Source organism: Sorex fumeus, unplaced genomic scaffold (genome assembly GCF_029834395.1).
Source record: "Sorex fumeus unplaced genomic scaffold, SorFum_2.1 ptg000149l, whole genome shotgun sequence".
NCBI classification, from domain to species: Eukaryota; Metazoa; Chordata; class Mammalia; order Eulipotyphla; family Soricidae; genus Sorex; species Sorex fumeus.
In genome coordinates this window covers 5,673,707-5,701,510 of record NW_026606206.1, presented here as the reverse complement: position 1 = coordinate 5,701,510, position 27,804 = coordinate 5,673,707, and the positions used below count along the sequence as shown (strand labels likewise).

The window sequence follows — 27,804 nt, the reverse complement described above, 5'->3', positions numbered from 1 at the left end:
CTTTTTTTCAAATTTGATTATCAAGTAAGGTCAAACTCTTGGCAAAACTTGTTTAAAAGATAATAAATGTAGTGATAAGAGGGTTTTTAATATTTGAACTTTGAAACTTCTTCATCGCTTCAGTTTTTGGTGCTTTATTGGGGGTCATACTCGATTGTATTCCAGGATAATTTCTGACGGTGCTTGGGAGACTATATATGCTACCAGGGATCCCTAAAAGACAAGCACTTAACCCCTATCCTATTGAGCCCAGGACCAGTTTCTGAATATAAATCTTTCTTATCATAAAAATGTAGAGGGGCTGGAGCAATAGCACAGCGGGTAGGGCATTTGCCTTGCATGCAGCCGACCTGGGTTCGATTCCCAGCATCCCATATGGTCCCCCGAGCACCGCCAGGAGTAATTCCTGAGTGCATGAACCGGAAGTAACTCCTGTGCATCGCCGGGTGTGACCCAAAAAGCAAAGGTAAAGATAAAGGCCCTCCCGTTGATCGTCGATTTGCTCGAGCGGGCCCAGTAACGTCTCCATTGGAGACTTTGTTGTTACTGTGTCAGGCATATCGAATACTCTCGGTAGCTTGCCGGGCTCTCCGAGAGGGGCGGAGGAATCAAACTCGGGTCGACCTTGTTGGCTGCGTGCAAGGCAAACACCCTACCACTGTGCTATCGCAAAAGCAAAAAAAAAAAAATGTAGAGCTAACATATTAACTGTCTGATGATTTAAAACGTCTACTCTTTCGATAGTCTTTGTTTTGTTTTTGTTTTGGTACCACACCCAGCAGTGCTCAGGACTTATTTCTTTCTCTTCACTCAGGTATCACTCCTGGTGGGCTTAGGGGACCATACGAGGTGCCAGGGATGGAACCCGGGTCGGCCCTGTGCAAGGCAAACACCCTACCCACTGTACTATCACTCTAGTCCCTAGTATTTCAGTTGTTGCCAAAACTGAAAACTGGGTGGAGGTGATATGGTCTTACTGTTATCCTTTTATATAGTGATGGTTCGGAAAACTGTCGTCGTCAGAGTAAGTAGCAGTTAACCCCCGCTATCCCCTGCATCTAGCCCAGATGAGCTATGAGAGTATGGTTATAATGAGCCTGAGCCCCATAGGTAAACTGCCTGACTCAAGTCGTGGCTCCTCCATTTGTTAAGTGATTTTGAACAAGATCCATAGCCTCTAATTCTACTGCGAAAGGAAAATATGAATAGCCCCTGCACCATGGACTGGTGGAAAGGAATTAAATCAGTATGTGTCAAACGATTACATCAGTGCCTGGTGCATGATGAACGGCACGTGCATGTGAACATCATATGTAGGTTTTACTGTGTACCAGCCCCTCTTCTTGGTCATTCAGATAGCGGCCGATCTTCAACACAGCTATCTTCAAGACTTGCACCACTTTTAATACTTCCACTTCAAGGTGAGGTAAAAGAGATAGAAGGATTGAATGAATGGCCCCAAATCACATAGCATACAGGGATTGGGGCTCTCAGGGACAGCCTATCAGTTTGGTATTTCATCAGATACTAAGATCCCACCTCCTCCTGCCCCCCAAAGAGAGATACCACCGCTGCAAACAAGAAATAAAAGTTTGCAGCAGGGGCTGGAGCATCGATGCAGTTATAAGGCACTTGTTTGCACATGGCCAACCTGGGTTCAATCCCCCGTATCATCTAAGGTCCCCCAAACACTACCAGGAACAGTTTCTGAGTACCAACCCAGGAGTAACCCCTGAGCATTACCACGTGTGGCCCAGAAACCAAAGCAAAGCAAAGCAAAGCAAAGCAAAATGTATAGTATTTATATCGATTTCACTCCGGTGTCAACACAGCTCTGCTGGGAGTAGCAACAGAGCTTTAACTCCTGATTTATTTATTTTCCTCTTATTATTAGAATTATTTTTCATCCTGAGATTCTAAAGCACTTGGAAGGTACCTCTCATGATACTATGCAAGTATGATAGAAAATCACACTATGCAAGTATGATAGAAATGACCAGAATTCATGATTACCAGGTAAACCAGGGCCTCTCAACTCTCCAAAGTCTGAGGCAACTGTCCTCACATGGTTACTCAGGAGCCCCCAATCACACAAATTATCCCTTATGATAAATTGGTATTTGACTCTGTTTTTCTCTTGTTTTCTATGTGATTAAATGTAGCACTACCTGTCTGTGTCAGAGTGCCCTCAGGGACAGATATAATTTAACAGGATTCCCTAAAATGAAGAAAAGCCACAATTGGGCTGGAGACAGAGAGAGTACAGTGGTTAGGGCACTTGATTTCCTCATGGCCAACCTGGGTTCAATCCCTGGCAGCTCTTATGGTCTCCAGAGTCCCTCCAGGAGTGATCCCTGAGTACAGTCAGGGCTAAGCCCTTAGCACAGTCAGGTGTGGCCCAAGTACAGGAAAGGAAGGGAGGGAGGGAGCTTGAAAGGAGGGAGGGGAGAAGGGGGGAGAGAGAGAGAAAGAGAGAGAGAGAGAGAGAGACCCAAAGTAAAAATTTTATTATCTGAGATATATATACATCAGACAGTTGAAGTAAATGAATAAAAACACCCTTTGCAGTTTTCAGCATCATGGATTTGAAATCATGCTATTCTCTTTGATTATGATAAGGAGTTGTTTCATTGTTTCTACCCAGAAAAAAATTAATTTGCTTCATTTCTTTCTCATTAGGGTTGAACTGGACCCTCATGTCAGGGACTGTGTTCAGACCTATACTCGTGAGTGGCTAATTGTGAACCAGAAGTAAGTTATTTTTTTTCTCTTTTTAGAGATATAGTTTATTATTTCTATGTGTATATATTTAGATTAATAAACTTTTTAAAAGAGCAGCTTTAGGCTTGCAGAAAAATTGAATTGAAAGTATTGAGTATTATCAACATTTAGTTTTTGGTTTGTTCTGTGCATATTCCTGGATGACTGTGAATACTGACTTGGGATTACAAGTAAATTTTAGCAAGGCGACACATTTGCAGTTGTAAACTCCATGAATAATAACGTTTCAGTGACATCTTAGATCAACTCCCCTGTTCAAATACCTTCTAAGGTTCCCATAACGTTTCAATGACATCTTAGATAATAACGTTTCCGTGACATCTCAGATTAACTCCCCTGTTCAAATACCTTCTAAGGCTTGCAGTGTTCAGTAGAAACTCCATTTGCTCATCTTCCAAGACTTTCCTAATAGGACCACATCCTGTCGAAATGCATTTCCCTGAATTCCTGGCCATTTCCTCTCTTCCGAGTCGGATTCCTCTTCCTCATTCTCCTACCACCACAGAATCCATCCTTTGCTCTTCCTGTGCATACCTTCCATTCTTTCAGCCTTCTGCTGAGACCTACCTCTGGGTTAGGGGGTCGGATGACATTTCCTGTTTCTTGTTTTTCCACTGAGCTGCCATGCAGTGTTGTGCTGATGAAAGGTGGCTGAGGAATGCATTGCTGCCCGCGGTAGGGATTTCTCAAGGCTCCCCAAGTGCTGGATTCGCTCCCCGCCCCCCATTTCTTTGTCCTCTCTGCAACTTTATTTGACTTATTTATCTTTTCTTGGATCTTGCTTTGATGTGGCATATTTGTTACTATGAAGGAGCCCATATTGATATATTGTTAACAGGTATAGTTTACTTCATTCCATATTGTGCATTCTACCAGGGCTGCCGGATGTTGCAGGGCAAGTATACCTGTCACTGTAGTGTCAAAGAGGATAGTTTCACCGTCCTAAAAATCCGGAGTACTGGACCATGTCCCTTTTTCCCTGAGCCACTTCCTTTCCCCTATCTCTTCGGTTTTACTACATTCTTCCATTTGCCAGGTTGATAACTTGTGCTCTTTATGCTGAATTAATGGCCCATTGAATGGATTTCCCAGTTTATTGATGTACTTGCAGAAGGAGAAGATACATTTTGAACGTAGAGAATAGAGCTACTCTTTGTTTCCATTTTAATTCCTAAGGGAAAGATTTCATGAAGCGAAACTGCTTCCTAGTCAAGGGTTACAAAATTCAATTTGTGACAAGAAATAAGCAGCTTGCTAACCTCTTAAAGATCCTTCTCTCCTGGGTTACCTAAACCTTCTTTGACATTGTCTTGATAGCTTTGTCTCCATGCAACAAACCCAGATACCCATTTCTCCTAAGACGTAACACACAACCAAGTTTATAACCTATATTGTATGTGTAAGAGAGGCTTCTCCCACTAAAAAGAAAAAAAACAAACTTTCAGTGCTTGACATGATATATAAGTAGTTTGAAATTCTGATTATCTTACTCCTTCTATATATGCCAATAAGAACTCAACTATTAGGGGCTAGATAAATGATGAAGGACTATGGAATCGTGCTTTATCCAGCTCCTGGGAATGTGCCATTGAGTTTCTGCTAATTTTTTTGAAGTACCATCAGTGTGCAAACTATTTTCAATAGCTGTAAAGGAGAAAGCATGCCTTGTAAAAAGTAATTAAAAGAAAGAAAGCTAGATGCTAATCCATCATCTGTTCTAATGTGGAAGGAAAACACAGTTTGCCAGGTCATCAAATAAGATTATACCTTGCTCGTAGTAAATAATAGATTTCAGAACAAGTTGTTCTCAAGCTTTTAAATGTTATAATTAGAGATACTTTCTGAATACTGAAGTTCTAAAAAAAAATCTGAGGAGGAACAATAAATAGAGAACTTTATTATGTTTGGTTTTATTCTCCACTTGGGGCACTGCACTTTTTCATTCTATTGGTAGAAATTACTAATGGCAATTTCTATTGGAATATTCCTTGCGTCTCTATGTTGTACATTATAATAATTAAATTGATTCTTCTAATGAAACTCATTGTAGATATTTTAGAGACTGTAGTGAAACTGAAGGATAAAACAAGTCACACAGTTTCACCTACTCTATTATCACTCCAGCCACGGACAGAGAATTTTTGAACTGTGTTTCTTTGTTCATCTATTTGTCAGACTAAGTAAATTGTAAGACTTGTGTGGTTTCCTTTTTCCATCTTCACAGCAAGTGGTGATTATCTCTTTGCTATTAGCTGTTCTTCTATCCAGTTTTAAATTATTAATATTCATATAAACATTTATTTAGCATTTAGATGATCCTGCTACCCAGGCACATCAATATTACTGGAGTTGCATACCTTATGATTTTTTTTCTCTTTGAAATAAATTCCACAAAGAGTAATTTCTATGTTTAAAGTCATCCACGATTTAAGTCACTGTCACTATCACTATCCTCCCGTTGTTCATCGATTTGCTTGAGCAGGCCCACTTACATTGCGAAACTTGTTACTGTGTTTGGCATATCGAATACGTCACGGGGAGCTTGCCAGGCTTTGCCGTGCGGGCGAGATGCTCTCGGTAGCTTGTCGGGCTCTCCCAGAGGGGCAGAGGAATTGAACCCGGCCCAGCCGGGCCGGCTGCACGCAATGCAAACACCCTACCGCTGTGCTATTGCTCCAGCCCACAATTTAAGTATTTGGAAATAATATATCAGAAAGGATATTAACAAAATATACATAACTCTTCAGGAGTATTAAATGTTGTTAGGGAAGTAGGACAATAATAAAGCACATACCTCACAAACTTGAGGTCCTGGGTTCGATTCCCTGTAGCAATTATCTCTCCATCACAAATAAAGGAATAATGAATCATTTTTCAGTTTTTTGCTTTTATGCTGCTAGAGATTGAATCCAGGGCCTCCGACTTGCAAAGCAAGTGTTCTACTGCTGTATCCCCTCAGCATAAATGTTATCTTTTAATAAATTTCTGTTTTTATTTGTACAAAGTCTTTTATTTGAATTTTCTTTGGTCATTTGATTGAACGTGTTCCCTGCCTTCCCCTCCCCTCCTCCCTCCACCATATCCTGGACATTCTTGTTGACATTCTTGTTAGCTGGATGTGGTTTTTTCCCTTGGTGCTCTTCATATTCGTAAATTTTCTGTATATTAACATATTTTTCAGGACTTTATTGTGTTTTGGACCTGATTCTTTTTTGCTTGGTTTGGTTTGGTTTTTTTTTTTTTTTGGTGGTTGGTTTTGTTTTTGGACCATACCTGGCTATATTCAAGACTCACCCCTGGTTTTGCACTCAGGGACCACTTCTGGCGGGCTTGGGGGACCATATGGGACACCAGGGGCTTGAATCTGGGTCTGCCACATGCATGGCAAACACTCTACACCCTGTACTATCGCTCCAAACCTACTTTTACTTGTTAAAGAAAATACTCCTATGTCTATTATCAATTTCTTAATTCATATGCAGTATATTCCTAACCTCCAGAGTTATTTATGTAATCAAATCTCTGATCATAGCTTTTTTATATATCTTAAAATTTTTGCTATCATGCTTAAAATTTTATTTACAAACCTAATGTTATTTGCTAGAAAGGTTGAATTAAAATTTTAACTCATACCATTCACCACTTAATTGTTGCCTCTGTTCCCTTATATCTCTTTCTGCTTACCTTCTCTGTAGAAATGATGACTGTCTGCATATTTAGCAGAATGCTGGAAATAGGGTTGCCCTCAGCCCTATTCACATTCTTTGGTTTGAGCAATGTTTTCTTGAGAAAGCATTTCCCCTCCTCCCTGACTGTTTCCTTCTTTAGTCCTCTGAATCAGATACTCTAGACATTGAAAATAACAGTACAAGACACATATTCTACCCAGAGATACTTCTGTCCATGTTTGTATATGTTTTCTTTTATATATAAGAAGAATCCACTATACTAAGACCACAGTTTCCATCATCTCCTAAGCCTACATATATTTTCAACTCAATTGTTTTCTGGATTGTTTCCTATATAAACAATTCTATGCTTGGTTACAGAATGATGGAGACAAGAAAAGCAAGGGAAGTCGTGTGACTGCAATCAGGGAGAAACTGTCAGTCTCTTCATTTTAAAAAAAAAAAGCCATTTAAGTGAATAATCCTGATTTCCTTCACTGGATGGTATAGATACTAACTGCCCAGGGACATCAGGAAAGAAAGAAGGACACACTCCCTGCCTTTGAGCACACCTCCTGGGGGAAAGGTCTGATACATCCTTCTCTTTCCAGCACTGTTGGACCAGAGGTTCTCTCCAGTCTCAGGCATTCAGCTGTTTGGGTGACTTCCCATTTGTCCTGTGTCTTCAGAGACTGGACATTTAGAGGATAATGCAGTGGTGTTGCTGAAGTCATTCATTAGCAATTCACCACACTTCCTTGGAATTTATTATGTTTTATATGTCAAATACCACTTACTGTTTTGAAAGAAATCAAAGTAGAAGTATACCAAGCAAAAAGCAAGTGTCCTGTACACACTTGCTCCCTGCCCTAGCTCTTAAGCCCACTCTTTTTTTTAAATTTTTTTTTTATTTTTAGTGAAACACCATGAGGTACAGTTGTAGATTTACAATTTTTTGTGCTTGGGTTTCGATTATACAATGATCAAATACCCGTCCCTCCACCAGTGCCCATTTTCCACCACCATGGAAAAAATCCCTCCCACCCCCATCCCTCCCATCTCACCCTGCCTCTGTGGCAGGACAATCCCTTGTGTTCTCTCTCTCCTTTTGAGTGTTGTGGTCTACAAAAGAGGCTTTGAGTGACTTAAGCCCACTCTTAACTGCATCGAGGTCATTGTGAGTGCAGTCCAGTTGTTTTCCTGTCCTTATAAATACATATGCATATATATGGACATTTATGATTTTTCATAAATGTGTGTATGTTTATGTCTGGAAATATATATGTAAATATGAGTGCATATCTATAATGCATCTTTAAAATAATATCTTTAACATCTTTCCATACCAGAGATCAATCCCTTTGTTTGAAAAGGCTGCCTGGCATTGCCAGTGTGAAAGGGGTGTTATAAGTTATAGACTCTTTTTACAGACATAAAATTGTCTCCACTTTCACAATTAGAAATAATGCTTCCATAAACATCTACGCTCATTTGTTTCTGCCATGGGTAGTGATACATCTGAAGATAAAAATGAAATCAGTGTGCATTCTGATTAACTTTGCCAAATTTTTCCCCATAAAACATGTGCTAATTCCCTTCATTACCATTGAAATCGCTCTTTCTCCCATATCCAAGGCTGCATAGAATTGTACGAAAATGAACATTAAATCTCTCGATCTTTTTCTAGTTATCATTTTAAGCTGGAAGCTATTAGATTAGCTTTCTGAATATTGTTTTCCTACCACAGAGTTTTCATCCCCTGTGTATTCTAAAATCCCAATTAAACATGTGTTTGCTTTCTAAGTTAAAAGCCCCATTCTTAGGTATTCATCCAAGCTAAATGAAAAGTGCTGTCTACAGAGCTAGAGCGATAGTACGAGGGCTGGTAATGCAAAGGCCTTACATGTGGCCAACCTATTTCAAACCCTACACCATGTTATCAACAGGGTGTGTCTCTCAGAGGCCCCCAGATCACTTCCAGGGCTGGTCTGGATAAGTGCTGGCAGCATGCATCCTCCTCAAAACCTCACATTGAACCATTGGCACGGCCGGTGGAGGAAGGGGCCCTACATGTCCTGAGGACTGCTTGGGAGTCCAGCCCTGTGTAAATATTTTTTTTAAACTGTCCACAAACAAAACAAAGCAACAAACACTGTCCTCCCGTTGTTCATCAATTTGCTCGAGCGGGCCCAGTAACCTCTCCCTTGTGAGACTTCTTGTTACTGTGTTTGGCATATTCAATACTCTTGGTAGCCTGCCGGGTTCTCCGAGAGGGGTGGAGGAATTAAACTGTCCACAAAATACCTATATGCAAATATATTTACAGCAATAATTTTCCAAAACTAGAAATAATTCAAATAATAGTGAGGTAATGAATAAGCTCTAATAGACCTGCAATTTCATACCTCTCAGTAATCAAATGGGACGAATTGGGGCCAAGGAGATAGTTCAGAAGGCTCGAGCTTATGCTTTGCACCGGCCCATACACAGTTCCAGGAATTGAACTAGGGTCAGCCACATGCAAGGCATCTACCTTAACTCTGTGCTATAAACTTTGGTCCTAAACAAATTATTTAAATTGGACCAATTATTTGGAAACTGTGTGCATGGTAAAATGACAGACAGTGTTGTTGAAGATGTCTTGGTAATTAATGAAACAGGATAGATTTCACTTCTTCTGCACAATAATTTATATATTCATGTAATAAAAAGAAGATTCAGAAAATCATTAGACATACCTTTGGGCTTCACTCGTTGTCATAGAACCTATCCAAAATATTCTAGTAAAACAATCTCTTCGAGAGGCTTAAAAAGAAGTACTTCTATTAATATATTAAAGGATTGAACCCCAAACTCTACCCCATAGATTTTAATGTGCCATGTGGGGAAGCAAACTGGTTTCTCCCAGAGGACCAGGGTTAATGAAACCATTTCACCTTCTATGGACATGTCTTTGTCATCCATAACCATGCAGGCAGACACTGATGTAGTTGGCTCTTTTATTCCTCAATTACCTCCTTGCTGATATTACATTTCTCTATATTACCTAGGGATAGTCTTTTTATGTCCTTGCTATCTGTGATAATGGCTTTGAATCCCACTTAGGGGGCAAGGGAGTGGAGTAATGGCCACTTGTGTTGCCTCCCACTCTTATAATTCTACAGGGCAATTGCCACTCAAGTTGTGTAATTGAGACTTTTAAATCAGACAAGTAGTATTGCCCCCTGAAAGATAGAGGAAAGTTTTGGAGTTTCCTTTTTAACTTGATAGGGAAAGAGTTAACTGAACAGAAGCAAAGTACTTGATCTCCTTCTGAAGGGAAATATATGTTTCTAATTTATTTATTTATTTGTCGGTGTTACTGGCATGCCCAGCAGTGTTTAGGACTGTTCCTGGCTCTGTGCTCAAGGATCACTCTGGCCCACTCTGGATGGGGGTGGCCCCGAGGGTGGGGACATCTGGAGTGCTGGGGATTGAACCGGGATCACCATGCAAGTCAAGTGTCTTACCATCTCTACTAGCTCTCTATCCCCAAATGCATTTTTCAATAAAAACGTTAGTCTGAATTACTCACACAAATGATGTAAGATCACCTGAATGAATTCCGTTCTAAATTTCAGTGTCTATAGGATACTAGAAAACTCTTTTCAAAGTCCCTCCTCTAAAAATAATATTATGGGACCGGAACGATAGTACAGCAGGTTGGGCATTTGCCTTGCACAAGGCCAACCTGGGTTCAATGCCCGGCATCCCATATGGTCCCCCAAGCATTGCCAGGAGTAATTCCTGAGTGCAGAGCCAGGAGTAATCCCTGAGCATCGCTGGGTGTGACTTAAAAAGCAAAAATAAATAAATGAAAATAATAGTGTTTTGCTTTTCATCCAAACACAGTAACAAGAAGTCTCGAAAAAAAAATGGAGACGTTACTGGGCCCGCTCAAGCAAATCGATGAACAATGGGAGGACAGTGCAATGCTACAGTGCTTTCCATGACTTTTGAAAATTATTCTTATTCTAATATGTAGAATATTGCCATGGAGCTGTCCTGCCTCATTTTTACCCTATATGTTTTAATAATTTTGTGTGGGTGGCATCCATTAATAATTTGGTCTTCTGGCATCTTTTGGGTGACATTAAAATTTTAGGGACTCTTTCTTCTGTCAGTTTTTCTAACTAAAAAGTGATCAACTTTAAAATGTGTTTCATGCCCTGCTGAAGAGTCAAACTCGTAAGTAATTAAACTTGTTTACATGCTATTTATTCTGGGTGTATTATCTGCAGTGACAGTGAAACATTTCATGAGTGTTATGAGCAACCTCATAAAAGTCCTAAGACTTTGTCTTTCATCCTGGGTGATTAAGGCAATTCTGAAGGAAGGTCGTGCTCAAGGAGAGCTGGGATATCAAGGAATGGGGTATCATCTGTTTTATTACTCTATATTTTACTCCCAGTGAGCTGGTAAACAATTAAAATTCAAACACATCACTGCATATAATTCAGTTACTCCCAAAACACCATAAAAATGTCTCCCTGATCAATAATTGCTTATGATGACATGCATTTGTTGTGCGGGCTGTCAAGGTGCTTAGCAATTTGCTTTGTTGAAGTATGGGAAGCCAGCCAGGCTCAGTAGCTTATACAGTGGCAAAGAGGAGTCCAGCTCTGGGGCTCACTGAGCCTCTGCTCACCTGCCAGCTCGAGATCCCATAAGTCCATGTTCACTAAAGCCTGTTTCAAGGCCCAAGACACTCCCTGACCTGGACAGAAGCATTGCTCCATTCTTTGAATTTTCACACGGTTTTGTGTTTCTCCTAGAACCTTTGGTTATATTCTGCGTTGTATTCTAATTGCCTGCATTTTATCTATGTAGACAATTATAGATAAGCTATATCTATAATATATAGATTCTATATTACAATCTATAATATATAGGTTATATATTGATATATATTTATCTATATTATTTATCTGTGTCATGTAATCTTTTCTCTCTAGAAGAGGAGTTTATGGAGGAAAGAGAGTCCTTGAGCTCTAGTTATCTATATTTAAATTTCTCTCTGCATTGTCTTTGGTGCCTTATTTTCAGAAGATACTTGAAATATTTGTTGAATGGAAAAGTAAATCAAACATTTATAAGCCAAGAGCCATATTGAACATCTCTAAGAGAGTCTTGTATGTCAGACCCAATTATCCCTGTCTTTTTGTATAACAAACATATGTTAATATTACCTTTATAATCCACTAACTTTCTCATTTTTAGAAGAAGCCCCAACTCTTTTATTTTTTAATTTTTATTAGTGAAACACCATGAGATACAGTTTTAGACTTACAAATTTTTGTGCTTGGTTTTCAGTTATACAATGATCAAGTACCCATCCCTCCACCAGTGCCCATCCTCCACCACCACGGGTCCCAGCATCCCTCCCACCCCCCATCCCCCCATCCCACCCTACCTCTGTGGCAGGGCATTCCCCTCTGTTCTCTCTCTCCTTTTGGGTGCTGTGGTTTGCAAAAGAGGCAATGGGTGACAATCATGTTTGGTCTATAGTCTACTTTCAGCATGCTTCTCCCATCCTGGGAGGATCCTCCCAACACCCTTTATTTGGTGCTCCCTTCTCTATCTGAGCTGCCTTTTCCCCTAGTATGTGTGGCTGGCCTCCAAGCCATGGATTAAACCTCCTGATACTTATCTCGAAGCCCCAACTCTTGGGCCATAGAGATGATACAGGAGTTAAAAGCTTGCCTTGCACGTGGCTGATCCTATTTTGATTCCCTGAGCACTGCCAGGAGTAATCTGTGAGCACAGCACCTGGAATGAGCCCTGATCACAGCCAGGTGTGGCCCAGTTCCCCACCCCAATTAGAAATAAGAAGTTACAACTTTTATATCAAGGAAAAAGAAAATAAGTATTACATATAAAATATGATACATAAAATCACGGTCACGGTCCTCCCATTGTTCATCGATTTGCTCGAGTGGGCCCAGTAACATTGTGAGACTTGTTACTGTGTTTGGCATATTGAATACCGGTAGCTTGCCAGCCTTTGCCGTGCGGGCAAGATACTCTTCGTAGCTTGCCAGGCTCTCTGAGAAGGGCGGAGGACATGACTGATAAAATATCACATAAATATGTTCCGACTCTTATACCAAGGAAAAATAAAAGAAGCATCACATGTAAAATACCATGTTTGGACACAGCTATACCAGAAAACATAGTGAAATGATTGCCTCTAGGCTTGCCCTCTCATGCCCTTGTCTCTCTTGCTTGCTTGCTTTCTTTTTCAAGCCTGGAATCTCCCTTGAACACGTATTTTTCTCTTTCTGCATCTTTCCACTCTGCAAAAGCCTGTGTTCTCTCTTAAACATATATTCCTCTATTTTTCTCACATCTTTATAAATAAATGTCATTCAGTAAATGGGATCTTGCTTCACTATTTCGCCTCCTCCTGAAAATCTTTCCTGTGAGGGAAGGCAATGGACACGGAATGTCTGTGCCGAGGGCTCACTCCCCTCAGTGCTCTGGGGACCGTATGTGGTATCAGGAATCAGACTGGGGTCAGCTGTATGCAAGGTGCCAAGAAGCCCCTCAGGCTTCAGAGAAAGTTGTATGAGATTTGCTTTTGCCTTAGTGTGTGGTGTATAACAGAAAAGACCAAGAAGAAATGGAATCAATTTCAATCTGATTCATTACTTACACAAATACTTGATGCTTAAAAAAAAAAAGTTCTGTCTTTGTAGACAGAAATCAACATAAATAAACACCCACTAAATAAACACCACTGAAAGCAGACTGTAACACGTTTGTTGCAGAAGTGACTCAGATACTTACAAGCTGTATTGCTGTCGGGAATTATTTATTTATTTATTATATAAAGAGGGGGAAAACTCTGAGTATGACAGTACTCAGCACAAAGTTTGATTTCCTCTTCATCTACTAAGGTTATTATCTTCCTGGCAAGTCCGATGTAAAAATATTTGGTATTTATTTGTAAGGTATCCAGAGACTTGACTCAGATATTTATGTACTTCATTTTTCCACCTCCTGGAATATCCAACAGGACATTTGATTCTCGTGTCGGAGTCTGAATGTGGAATGATTTCACATTTGTGTGATTTCTCACGTTCTACAGTCTGCCACCTGTAGTAAGCAGCACATGCCAGCCATCACAAATGGAACCGTTTAGGCTGAGGAGATGGTTCAAGTGGTGGAGTACATACCAAGCATGTGTGACGCTCTGGTTTGACCCTGGTACCACCTGCCCTTCCTGAGCACCACCAGGCATGGCTCATGTGACCCTCCAGAACAGCTTGGGATCACCTTTATTTAATTAATTTATTTAGGGGGGGATTTGGGGCCACACCCAGCAGTGCACAAGGCTCTTCTTAGCTCTGTGCTCTAGAGTGAATTCTGGTTGTGTTTACGGGATATGTGTTGCCAGGGATTGAATTGGGGCTGGCCCTGTGCAAGGCAAGTGCCTTAACTCCTGAACTATCTCTTCTGCCTGGGGTGACTCTCAGTTTATTTATATTTTGCTTTTAGAGTCACACTCGGTGATGCTCAGGGATTACTCCTGGCTCATGCACTCAGGAATTACTCCTGGTGGTGCTCGGGGGACCATATGGGATGCCGGGAATCAACCAGGGTTGGCCATGTTGACTGCATGCAAGGCAAACACCCTACCCGCTGTGCTATCGCTCCAGCCTCAACCCTCAGTTTAAAAAGAGCAGAAATATTAATTCTCTTCCTTGATGCTATGGTGTCAGAAAATTGGAATTCCTAAATCCAATCTAAATCAGTCTGGATTTAGGAATAAAGACTTCCTAGAAGGCGTGACTAGAGAGACATTAACCAGGACACTAGCTTTAGGTATCTGATTTGTTGGGGAAGAATTTAACCAGGAGTCTCCCTAAGTAAGCACTGGCAGAGTTCTACTGTTGTTTCTGATGAGAGAATGATTTTTCATGCAAAAATAATGAGGTCTGGGGACTTGACCAGAATGCATGCCCTGGGCACATGTGAGGCCCTAGGTTCAAACCCCACTAAAAGATCGACCCATCACCACTAAAAGATCAGATAGCAATATTTAGCAGAAGTAGACTATTGGAGATTTTAAAACTCATGTATCCACAGAAGAATACATGACCAATAATACATACATCGACATTTCCTCTTCTGGAAGTGTCACTGATGCTAATAACAATTGTCCTCATTGATTGAGTTGTGTGATTGTCGCGGTTGAAACTCCCGCAACCAAGGAATCAAAGACAAGACTCCCGTGTCTGTGATTTTTCAGAATCCTTCAACTAGGAGAAGCCTCTCTGGGAGCAGAGGAGGGACGAGAAGGACACAGAAGTGACCACTGAAAGGGGGAGTTTAGACACACTCTTGACCTGATCCGCAGCACGGGTGGCCTGGAGGGATGATGTTGCCAAGTTGTCCCACTGTTCTCTGTGAGGCGAGGGGTGGTGCTGTCTCTCCCCTGTCTCAGGCAGGCGCTGGCTGCTACTGGAGCCAGAGCGGAAGGCCGTGGGGTGGGGAGGCTGTATGAATCACGGATGTCTCTGGGCATGACAGCTCCTGTGTTCACAGCAGCTGCAGAGCAGAGGTGGGGACCGGTACAGGGGACCTGGGTGGGGGAGCCACCGTCTTTATTTCAACGCCAGACACATGATTTTCCTTTCGTTTTGAAACACTCAACTGTACAGGAAATTTGCTGATACAGAGTACGTTCGTTCCACTATCTCTCCCAGGCCATGTAGGAGTGAACGGCTGATCCTACTCTCCGCCACCCCTGAATACTTGAGAATGTTATTCCTGCAAATGAGGATATCCTCCGTCTCGGTGACAGTACACCGTGACATTCAGGAAGTTAACACGCATGTATTTTTGTCACCCCATATACTCAGGACCCCATTCAACTTTGACTAAATGTCCTAAAAATGCCTTTGTATAGCCAAAGGATGTAGTTGAGAGTCATGCATTGCATCTACATGTCACAGGGGTTTAGCCTTATTTACTCTGGAATTGTTCCTTAGTGTTTCTTTAAATTTTGTAACTCAAAGGCTACAGGGCATTTTTTTTTAAAACCATCCTTCCATTTGAGTTCAATTCTTGCAAATGTTCCCTCCATTCTTCATCATACTTCCTGCTCATTTATTTGTACTCTCATTGAGTCACAGTTTCTTATTCAATATATTTTAATCCATTTATACATTTTGGCGATCAGAATATCCTTCATTTGACTATGAATCCCTTCAACTGCCTCTTATATCTTAAAACAAACAAACAAACCAACCAAAAACCCAAAGCATGCTCCCAGTAAGCTTCAATTACATCCTTGCTTTGTTGTTATTTTGTTGTTTATTTGCTTTGGGGGTCTCGCCCAGTGATGCTCCGGGCTTACTCCTGGCTCTGCACTGAGGAATTACTCCTGGCAGTGCCCAGTAGACAACATGGGATGGTGGAAATTGAATCCAGGTCGGGTAGTGTGGAAGGCAAAGGCCCTACCTGGACTATCACTAGTCTCACATCCTTGCTTTTTGACACAGGATAATCTTACATATCCCCTTACGTACTCCTGAAAGCCATCTTTTCTCAAGAAGCTCTGATTCCTTTTAGTGGAAAATGATATGCTGAGAAGCTAAAATATAGGTGCCAGGCATGCTTACAGCTAGTAAAGTATGATTCTTCCTTGTCTACAGACAGAGCTAGGAAGAGTGAGTGAGTGAGCGAGTGTGTGAGGGAGAGACAGACAGACAGACAGACAGAGACAGAGACAGAGTGATGCTGAAAATCATGAGATCATATTGACACACATTGGAACTATCGGACATCACTCTCTTGGTTCTAGTTTTCTTTCTTTCTGCATCTTGAACTTTTCTTAGTTAAAAAAAAAGATGCTGATCCCATTGTTTTTCATATGTCTACTAAGTACATTAATCCCCCCTCTACGTAAGGGTTGCAGAAACTCCCCTTGTGTGCCCTCCTCCTCAGATTCTGGCTTTGACAATCACACACCAGGCTTGGATGCTGCCCATTTCAGTCTGCACTGATTCCTAGTGCTTAGTACTCCCCACCCAGCGTCACTTCAAAGGCTTCAAGGAAATCACAAGTCATCTCTATTCTTGCTTTGCTAGGACCGACCCTGCTGCCCCAGGCTCTGCCTGCCACACAGCCTTCGGGTCCTGTTTCCTCAGGTCAGGAAGCCTGTACACATGGGTGACCTTCCCCTTCTGGTGTTTGCCTTTCTACTTCCCATTCTGGCCTCCTTAACTAGCCAGAGGCACCGATGGGAACTTGATTTTTCACAGCCAACTGTACATAGAGGGGGAAGAAAGGAAGACAGGAGGGGGGCTAGAAACAAAAGAAGAGAAACATGCATGATTTTCTCATCGTCACCACCAGCCTTCAAAAGAGCAGTGTTTCATTCTCTTCGCACTGGAGATTGGAGAAGTGAAATCCTTTGCCCAAAGTCTCATAAAGAGAGAAAGGGGCCATGATCTGAATCTGGGGCTTGGAGATTCCAGAGCCAGATTTCATCTCTTCCACTGCACTGCTTCTAAAGAAACTCTCCTCAATACGTGTGTGGACTTTGGATTGTCCCCAAACGTGGATCTGCAGTGCTCAAAAGCAAAGGAATGCAGTTCCCCTCAGAGAGGCTCTAGATTGTGTTTATTTCATGGGAGTCATCTCCCTGGCACTTGGCTCCTTCCCCATCTCTCTCTTGTCTGCGAATAGGCTCAACAGGAAGATGGCTTGATTTGGGTGGAGTAAAGAAGCCGGGCTTGCACCAGCCAGTGGCAGCCAGCCAGCCAGCCAGCAGCCTCGCTGCCTACCCAGCGGTGGTTTCTGCCTCCTGTGGCTGGCACTTCTGAAATGAGTCATCACTCTGTGTCTGCTCCCCCTCTTCCTCTCCTCCGCCAGCCTTGCCGTGGCAGCCACACGAGAGCTCTGCAACTTTCTGAGATTTTAAAGTGGGGAAGTAGATACTGAATCTAGAATGAGGAAGGGAGAAAAGTTCGTTATGGTTTCAAATGCACAACCCATGGGACCCACTGGTCTTTGTGCTTTTCGTGTCCCAAATCTCAACGATTGGCGTTTAGAGAGGGTTAGCCAGTATGTACATTGCGAGATGAAGCTTTCAGACTCAGTGAGAGATGAATATTTGGGAGCTCATTGTATAACACACATCTGTCAGTGTCTTCGGGGTCAGAGTAAAGAAAACTTGAAGCTACGCAGACGAAAAAGGAAGCACCCGTTTGCAGCAGGTAGCAAAAGTGGAATCGCCAAGAGAAGAGAATTGTCCTCCCGTTGTTCATCGATTTGCTCGAGCGGGCCCAGTAACATCTCCATTGGAGACTTTTTGTTGTTACTGTGTTTGGCATATCAAATACATCACAGGTAGCTTGCCAGGCTCTGCCGTGATACTCTCGTAGCTTGCTGGGCTCTCCAAGAGGGGCAGAGGAATCGAACTCGGGTCGGACATGTTGGCTGCGTGCAAGGCAAACGCCCTACCGCTGTGCTATCGCTCAGACCCCAGAAAAGGTGTTGGTTGATATAGACAGAAGGACGGTGGCCATGGAAGTCGGAATCCGCTAAGGAATCGCCAAATAAATTTTATTTCTCTTGGATTTAAGCATCTTTTGAAAAGAACCTTTAGTTTTAATGTTTCAGATATTATATGAACTTTTTTCATAATATCTTTTTTTCTTCTGTTTTGGGTCACATCCAGCAATGTACAGGGGTTACTCCTGGCTCTGCACTCAGGAATTACTCCTGGCAGTGCTCAGGGACCATATGGGATGCTGGGGATCGAACCTGGGTTGTCCGTGTGCAAGGCAAACACCCTACCTGCTGTGCTATTGCCCCAGTCCCTTATCATAATACCTGAAAGATGGAGGAACTATCCTTGAATTTACACGTCCTCATCCTGGGAAGAACCAGAGTGCAGAGAAAAGTGATTTGAAAATGTTAGAGACAGGGAAATGTTTGTAATTCTGTGTGCATGTTCACTGATAAAACTCTGGGATTTCAGTGAATTTTATGGAATGAGACATAAAGCTTCAACTGTGCTCAGTTCCTTGAGGTAGTACAGGATTTTTTGCTGATTTGCAAAACAGCATGCCTGGGATTTTCTGCTCCTGTGCACTCCTGCCAGCTGCCTGCAAATATTCCCATCAGATACTCTATCAAACAGAGATCCTGCCTCTGTTTGGGGGGTCCAGTCTCTGGTGCACTAGCTCAACTGGGTCCACCAGTGAAATAAACAGTGCTCTACCACTTCTCAAAGTGTGCTGCTTGCTTTTCGCTGACTCTTGGTACAAATTTCCACAACACTACACAGAGGCTGTAGAGATAGTACAGTGGGTAGCGTTGGATTCTCGGCATCACATAAGGTCCCCTTGGAACTGCCAGGAGTGATCCCTGAGCAAAGAGAAGTGATCCCTGATAGAGCATTTGCCTTGCACGTGGCCGACCCGGGTTCGATTTTCAGCATCCCATATGGTCCCCTAAGCACTGCCAGGAGTAACTCCTGAGTGCATGAGCCAGGCCTACCCCCTGTGCATTGCAAGTGTGACCCCAAAAAGAAAAAGAAAAAAAAACATCAGAACATCTTATCAACTTACCAACTTGCTCAGTGATTTTCCTAGTAGCATAGGATTCAAGAAAAATGGGTACATGCTTGCAAGGTTGACTGTGCTGCAGTTGTTCAGGAAACCTTTGAGTCATAAAACGGGGAAAAATCATAATGACTTGTCTAGTTGTTATTTGAAAGCTTTTATCTGTTTATTTGACTTTTTTGATGGTAGTCTTTCTCTAATGATACCTAGACTCTCTCTCTCTATATATATATATATGTGTGTGTGTGTAGAGAGCATATATATGCATGTAGAGAATATATGGGCTGGAGCGATAGCACAGCAGGTAGGGCTTTTGCCTTGCACATGGCCCACCGGGCCGACCCAGATTCGATTCCTCCGCTCCTCTCAAAGAGCCCAGCAAGCTACCGAGAGTATCTCGCCCACACGACAAAGCTTGGCAAGCTACCTGTGATGTATTCGATGTGCCAAACACAGAAACAAGTGTCACATGGAGACTTACTGGGCCCGCTCGAGAAAATCTATGGACTGAACATGTTTGCCACTCAATGCCTCTTTTGCAGACCACAACACCCAAAAGGAGAGAGAGAACACAGGGGATTGCCCTGCCACAGAGACAGGGGGGATGGGGGGATGGGGGTGGGAGGGATATTATCCATGGTGGTGGAAAATGGGCACTGGTGGAGGGATGGGTATCTGATCATTGTATAATTGAAACCAAAGCACAAAAATTGTAAATCTACAACTTTAAAAAAAATAAAATAAAATAAAGGGAAAAAAAAAAGAAAATCTATGAACAACGGGAGGACAGTGACAGTGACAGTGACAGAGCATATATATATATATATATATATATATAATATACTTAGCCAATGTTTCTCCATATATATTACATATATATATGTAGAGAGAGAGATTGGAGGCACTATGATTTATAATACTGTTCATGATAGAGTTTGATGCATATAGCATTCCAGCACTACACTTCCACTAGAGTGTAGAGTGTCTGTTTCCCATTGTTTAAGGGGCCCCTCCTGTTTTCCAACCCCCACTCCTCTGCCCTTGGTAAACTCCATTTTGTAAACGAGTTCTCAGGGTATGTTGTCTCCAGCCATCTCTTGTTCCCCTCCTATGTTTCTTTATATCCTGCTCATGAAAGAGATCATTCTGTGTCTGTTGCTCTCCTGACAGCGTCACTGAGCATCCCTTCGAGGTCTGTCTAGAAGGGATAGATAGCAGCAAACAGCACACTTTCATCTTTGCTTAGAGGCGAGTAGTATTCCATCATGTATATGTACCACAGTTGTTGTTGTTGTTGTTTTCATCCAGTCTTCTCTGTCTTGGACACTTGGGTTGCTTCCAATTTGGGTTACCTTAAACAATGCTGCAGTGAACATACAAGCACCAATTTCTTCCTTCAAATAGCATACTGGAACCCTTCCACCATCATTTATTATCAGGGAAATGCAAGTCAAAACAACAACTTCATACCAGTGATATTTGCACACATTAAAAAAAAAAAGAACAAAAAGGGGCCAGAGAAATAGTACAGAGGGTAGGATACTTAATTTGCAAGTAGTCAATCCTGGTTCAGTTCCTGGCACCACATATGGTCCTCTTGTCGCCTCTAAAAGTGATCCCCAAGCACAGAGCCAAGAATAAACCCTGAGTATTGGCAGGGATCGCCCCCAAACAAAAACAATCAGTGTTGGTGTGGTTGTGGGGAAAATTCTCACCCACTGTTGGTGGGAATGTCAACTCGTTCAAACCCTTTGGAAAACAATGTGGACATCTCAAAAAACTCAGAATCTTGAGTTTTCACACAACTTGACGATTCCACTTCTAGATGTTATGGTTTAAATCCTTAGCGCCATTTTTAAAAGTACATTTTTGATGGAGTGCGTAAGATTGAAAGTGTTAGCAAATATTTTTGGAGTATAAAATCTTTTATTTCTATTTCTCCTAGACTTATCCCACCTCTTAAAATTCATTATGAATAACACTGATGTGGAGATGAAACGTTTCCCTCTATTTTTATCTTCAAATGATCTTCTTTTTTGCTTCTGCACTTGCTAGATTTCTTCCAGCCTCTTACACTAGGGTCATAGTTTAGCTTGAGTCTGCAGCCAAATGCCCCCCAGCTGAAATGACCGCACCTCTGAAGTGGCGTTTTCCCAGGCCATTCCTGCCTTTCATAATGAGCCAGCCAGGAGGCAAGTTTGTCTCTCATTACAACAGAGCCTTGTATTAAGCCTGGTGCATAATTAGATGCAAGGAATTACAATCGGACCTCTCTTTGCAAGATCTTTGAGCATGGGTCCATGCTTAAGCCATTACTTTTATTTTTTAATCTAATGATTCTCTCTCTCTCTCTCTCTCTCTCTCTCTCTCTCTCTCTCTCTCTCTCTCTCTCTCGCCCTTTCTCAACAAATTTTATAATAACAACAATAAAACAGAAACCAAGGAAGCTCGGAGGTCTGCGGTTTTAAAAAGACTGGATCCCGAAAAGATTTCCACAAGACGCTTCAGAAGCAGACCTTTGAGTCGGAAATCTTGGAGTGCAGTGAACCCAGCGTTAAGGTATTTCCAATCAACAAACACGGTTACCAGGTGACAGGGCTGAGGCCCCAGGCTCCCTGTCAGTGTCTCTAACTGTGGAAAAAAAGGCTTAACTCTGAGTACTTGAAGTGAGGGACTCTGCCTTCTGAGTCACTGAGTCAGAGGTGGGGTTTTTTTTTCCTTTTTTTAACCAGCCATAGCACTGTAGCAACTGGCCTCCAGTTGTTCATCGATTTGCGAGAGCGGGCACCAGTAACATCTCCATTGTGAGACTTGTTACTGTTTTTGGCATGTCGAATGGGGAGTTTTCGAACCTGTGCAAGGCAACCGCCCTAGCCCTACCCGCTGTGCTATCGCTCTGGCCCTTTTGGAAAAACAAATCTACAGTCAAACAAATCCGTTCAGATGCAATTCCCAGTAACTCAATAATTAAAGTAGATGAAAGTGGAGGGTAGATCCTTGCCAGGGTGGGGGGGCCCCCTGGGACCTTTCCTTATAACAATTCCTGCAGAGACTCCCTGGTACCCCTGAGGCAGGCTACAGGATGATGAAAGCTTCCTGCTGAAAGCTGGTTCTTTGTGATTCTATCACACACTCACCCCGGGCGGGCGGGGTAGGTAAAGTCTGGACTCCAGTTCCCTGCCCCCTGGAAAACAAGGATAATTGTGACTAACTGCCTGACGCTGCTTGAGCAGTAAACAGGGTGAACGTGTGTAAAGTGTTTAGAGCAATGGAAGCTCATATTTAATGTCCAATATGTGCTGGCTTCTGTTGTTAGAAATCATGGTTACCGTGGAAAAGTCAGTGTCCCATACACCTGTGCCCAAGCAACAGTATTCACAAGGAGAAGGTAGAAACAGCCAAGGGTTTGAAGACAAGGGATGGATAAAGAAAATGAGTCATTTATGTATGGTTAAAGTGTTACTTAGTCTTCCAAAGGAAGGGGATATTCTGACAGAGTCTATCTATGACGAGCCTTTGAGGACACAGTGCAGAGGAAAGGAAGTAGTCACGAAAGCACCAGAATCCCACTTACAGGAGGTGTATGTGGGAGAGAGGGGGGGTCGCAGTGAGGGCAGGGGACAGGGTCCCAAGTTAAAGACAGAAAGAGAGCTGGAGGGGACCCAGGGAGGGATGAGGCAGAAACGGGAAGCCTCTGTGGAATGGGTAGAGAGTTTCAGTTTTGCAAGATGGAAAGTATCTGGAGATTGTTGGCACCACATAGGGGAAAGTATTTAACACACCAAGCTCTGCCTTGAAAGAGATGGTGGAGATGGCACATTTTGTGTTTATCCCAATTAAAATAAATGTCCTCAGCAATCTTATTCCATCAGCCCATTTTAAAGATGAGACAAATAAAACACAGAGGAACATCTGTCCTTGTCTGTCAGCCTGCAGGTGGCTCTTAACATAGCATCTCTCTCCCTATGGACTGGGACTGAGGGTTTTTCGTTGTTGGTTTGGGTTTGCGTTTTGTTTGGGGGCCACACCTGGCTGTGCTCAGGACTTTTCTCTGGCTCTGTGCCCAGGCATCATCTCTAGAATTGCTCTTGGGACCCTCTGAAGTGCCGGGAATAGAATCCCTGTCAACCACATGCAAGGCCAGTGCCTTACCCCGTATTATCTCTGGCCCTGACTGTACTTGATTTGAATTTTTTTCCCTTTCTTATTGAAGTATCATCAGTTTGCCATAATTTTTTTTTTGCTTTTTGGGTCACACCCAGCAATGCTCAGAGGTTACTCCTGGCTCTGAACTCTGGAATTATTCCTGGTGGTGTTCGGGGGGACCATATGGGATGCTGGGAATAGAACCCGGGTTAGCCGTGTGCAAGGCAAATGCCCTACCCACTGTGCTATTGCTCCAGTCCGATGCTATAATTTCATACCTCTTCTAAATGTGTATGACACACCAACATTCCCCCAATACTCCTGCATCCCTAGTCCTTGGACCCCCTTGTCCTTCCATTCTACCCACCGTCCTCTGGGGTAACCAAGTCTTGAGGTCAGAGGCCAAGTGTATGCTGCATCTGTTCTCCACTGGTGGGCTCTTAATCTGACTGGGAGAAGAATTATGAAACTGAACTGAACTTCGAAAATTGGCTTTGTTTCTCTCTTCCCTGGGGGGACATAACCCACTGGACACAGGATGCTGGAGCAGAATGCTTCCAGCCACTTCTTTGTCCTTAAGGCCCCCAGGAATCTCCACAGTGATGGCTCTACCTGGCTTGCATCAGCTCCTGACTGGGACAGGCCCAGTGCTTGGTGTCTTGACTATTCTGGTCCTGTTTATTTTTTTAATTAATTTTTATTAAAAACACCATGATTTGCAAAGTTGCTCATTAGACAGTTATTTCAAATGCTTCAACAACTATTAATCCTGTTTGATCCCATGGGGTGTCTTGGGGGATGACCCTCAGAGCTCAGAACTCCCCCTTCACCTTTCCTGATGGAGGGAGGAGGAGGAGGAGTGAAGCTGACAGGATGTAACTGGCTGCTTTTACCTAAGTGCGATGGCCACAAAGGCATAGAAAGGGGTGGTCCCAGCTGAAAAGCATTCTTACTGCCAACCCTCAGTTAATAACAGGAGATATCAAAATATATTTGGGGCTGGGGAGAGAGTGCAGGGATTAAAGCGCTGGCCTTGCAGGGGTCTGGAATTGAGATTTTAGGATGAAGCCCCTTTCTCCCCTAGATAATCTCCTTCCGGCTAAACCCATTCCAGGGTCCAGCCAGATGCATGGTTGCTAAGACCTGGATCCAGGCCAGAAGAAAGCACATCCCCAAGGAGCAGAGCTGTGGGGCTGGAGCGATAGCACAGCGGGTAGGGCATTTGCCTTGCATGCGGCTGACCCGGGTTCAATTCCCAGCATCACAGATGGTTCCCTGAGCACCGCCAGGAGTAACTCCTGAGTGCAGAGCCAGGAGTAACCCCTGTGGATCACCAGGTGTGACCCAAAAAGCAAAAAACAACAACAACAACAAAAGAGCAGAGTTGTTTTCAAGGCTTTCCTCAAGCCTGGGGTTCTTGCCACCCAGTGAATAAATTACTTCCTTTGAGGGGGAAGAATATTTCATCAGGGAATCTGGAGGCCAGAGGCAGCTTGGACATCATGGCAGCCAAAGCCCTAAGTTATTCAGAAATTCTTTTTTTTTTTTTATTAGTGAAACACCATGAGGTACAGTTGTAGACTTACAAATTTTTGTGCTTGGGTTTTGATTATACAATGATCAAGTACCCATCCCTCCACCAGTGCCCATTTTCCACCACCACGGGTCCTAGTATCCCTCCCACCCCCCATCCCCCATCCCACCCTGCCTCTGTGGCAGGGCATTCCCTTTTGTTCTCTCTCCCCTTTTGGGTGCTGTGGTCTGCAAAAGAGGCATTGAGTGGCAATCATGTTCGGTTCATAGTCTACTTTCAACATGCATCTCCCCTCTTGGGAGGATCCTCCAAACACCCTTTATCTGGTGCTCCCTTCTCCATCTGAGCTGCCCTTTCCCCTAGAATGCCCGGCTGGCCTCTAAGCTATGGAGTGATCCTCCTGGTACTGATCTCGGCTATTCTCAGGTGTTAGTCTCCTATTTTGTTACTTTATGTCCCCCCAGATGAATGCGATCTTTTTATGTCTATCCCTCTCTTCAGAAATTCTTAAGACCTGACTCTGCTGCCTCTCCTTGGGGTCATCACAAGGCATCCCCAGGTCTTTAATTTTCACCTTAGAGGCCCCCCAGTCTTGCTCACAAAGCTCTGCCTTCACTCCTAGGCCAGCCCCCGCCACGTCAGCGTGCTGTGTGATGTGTCCGGGAAAGGGCCCCTCACGGCCTGTGGCTTCGACCTGCGCAGCCTGAAGCCCGATCAGCGGCTGGACAAACTCCTACAGCGCGTGAGCTCTGAGGACTTTGAGAAGCAGAATGAGGAGGCCCGGAGGACCAATCGTCCAGCTGAGCTCTTTGCCCTTTATCCGTCCGTGGATGAGGTTGGTGCAGCCTCTCCTCAGGGGAGTGTTTCTGTGGTGGTGCAGAGGTTCTCCAGGGAAATATCATCATTTGTGGCTGTTGTGGAGTTGTGCCAGGGTGCTTAAAATCGGGTTCTTTTTGCACTCAGCCAGTCCGTCAGAGCAGCCAGTTCTTGGTCATCGTACAATTTAGACCCCATCGTAAAAGGATTGTTGTTACCCTGTGCAAAACAGTTCTCTCACTTAATACAGTTCTCTACTGCATGCAGTGAATCAAACCATTGCATTATTTGGAGGTAATCCTGATACTGCATCTATCAGGACCAGTGTCACATAAGCCTTGAATGTTCTGTCATGTCTGTTTAAGGTTAAGAATTTTTCCTTTTTGGGGGCTGGAGCGATAGCACAGCGGGTAGGGTGTTTGCCTTGCCTACGGCCGACCCGGGTTCGATCCCCAGCATCCTATATGGTCCCCCGAGCACTGCCAGGAGTAATTCCTGAGTGCAGAGCCAGGAGTATCCCCTGTGCATCGCTGGGTGTGACCCAAAAAAGCAAAAAAAAAAAAAGAATTTTTCCTTTTTGGATAGTCTCTGTAAGCCACCTGAGAATGTGCCTTGCCAGTCCCAAGCAGAAATGGCCACAATCTCACTCCCAGCGCGCAGAATGTGGTGGTCTTGATTGTCCGCTTCTCTGGATGTAGTGCACCAATCCCAGAAACAAGGTGATCACTTAAGATATGAAGAGATGAGGAAATGACCACGATTCAAGCCTGTGTAGGCTCCCTATTGTTTTCTCTTTTTTTATTTTCAGGGCCACACCTGGCAGTGCTTAGGGCTTCCTCCTGGCTCTGCTCTCAGGGATCACTTCTTGCTGGCTTGGGGAATTATATGGAATTTTCAGGGATCGAACCCAGATCAACCACATGCCAGGAAGTGTCCCTAGTCACTGTTCCATCTCTCCTGCCCCTAGGTTCCTTATACTTCATACATGGCTCTCTGTCCTTCTAATTTTTACTCCCTCAAAAGAAAACCTTGTGAAAGGTACAGTTTTGACCAGCCATAAGATGTTGTGATTTGGACAACGAATAATTTTGTATCACTATTACTGTATATTCTGGTAAAGAAATTTAGAAGAGACATAGTTTTATTTTATATTCTATATTCGATTCTTCCCCAAAGTCACTTTAATTCTAGGATGCAGTCTGTGTTTATCCCTAAGGAAGATGTCAGATCTTAAAAAGAGTTTGCATTAGGTTCTAAGTGACAGAATAAACTTTTTAAAAGGTAAATTAAAATGGGACACTTGAGCTGGATACTGAATTTAGGATCTAACACAATTCCCTTGTATGCAACAACCTGGGTTCATTCCCTGTTATCTCATACGGTACCTGAAGCGGTGCTAGGAGTGATCCCTGAGCACAGAGCCAGGAGTAAGTTCTGAACATCACTGGGTGTGACCCAAAAGCAAAAAAAAAGGTGGGGGGAGGGATGAAATCACTCGTGGATGAAATCACAAATAAGCAAGTAGAGACTTGGCCGATGGATACATTGTATCAGCTGATGGAAGAGCCGTCATCACTTGTATCTTTCTCTTATAATTTAAGATATAATTTAATTCTACATTAATTAATATAGATTCATCAAGTGGCAACTGCACTTCTAATAATAAAGATGCTAGGGTTTCTCTAAAGTGTTCAGTAGGAAGCTTCCCATCATTTATAGTCTGGGAATATTTAATTAGAGATGACTCTATTCTTTGAACTCTTGGGAGCTGCACACCACTCACCGGTGTTTGAATAGCTCATCGCAAAAGCGTTAAAAAGGTGTTAGGGATTTGCACTGTTTATCTGTGCAGACATGCATGTACATAATTAAGGTAGGGTGATCATTTAGATTTGAATGTTGAACGTTACAATTGGGACCTTAAGAAAGTCTTTTGTTGGCCTATGTAGTGAAATCAACAGGTATATCTCTCAATTTTTCATCGCTAAAGTTTCCTATACTTGGCAAGTTCTCGTTGGACATTTTGTAGAGAAGTATTAAGTTCTACCCCAAATCTCTTTTAAGTATTTAAGTACACAGTGAACTGGGAAAGACTTTCGTGTTAGAGTATTGAAGCTATACAGCCTTGAGTTCACTAGTCTGACTCAGATCCCAAATCTGAAATGCACGTGTGCAGAAGTAAAGTCCTTGACTGAAGAACTGTTCCAACTGTACATATAGGGGGACAGAAAAACAGAAG

The 27,804-nt window shown here is 42.9% G+C and overlaps 1 protein-coding gene across 2 annotated transcripts in view; it reads left to right on the top strand.

The window, feature by feature from the left end:
- The window catches only part of DOCK8 (dedicator of cytokinesis 8), a 270,310-nt gene that overhangs the window by 79,448 nt on the left and 163,058 nt on the right, over window positions 1–27,804 (top strand). For both annotated transcript variants that reach the window (XM_056106905.1, XM_056106904.1), the window contains exons 4-6: window positions 2,680–2,751; window positions 21,505–21,628; window positions 25,372–25,584. In XM_056106905.1, the coding sequence (XP_055962880.1) occupies window positions 2,680–2,751; window positions 21,505–21,628; window positions 25,372–25,584 (409 nt within the window). The remainder of the gene's footprint in view (window positions 1–2,679; window positions 2,752–21,504; window positions 21,629–25,371; window positions 25,585–27,804) is intronic.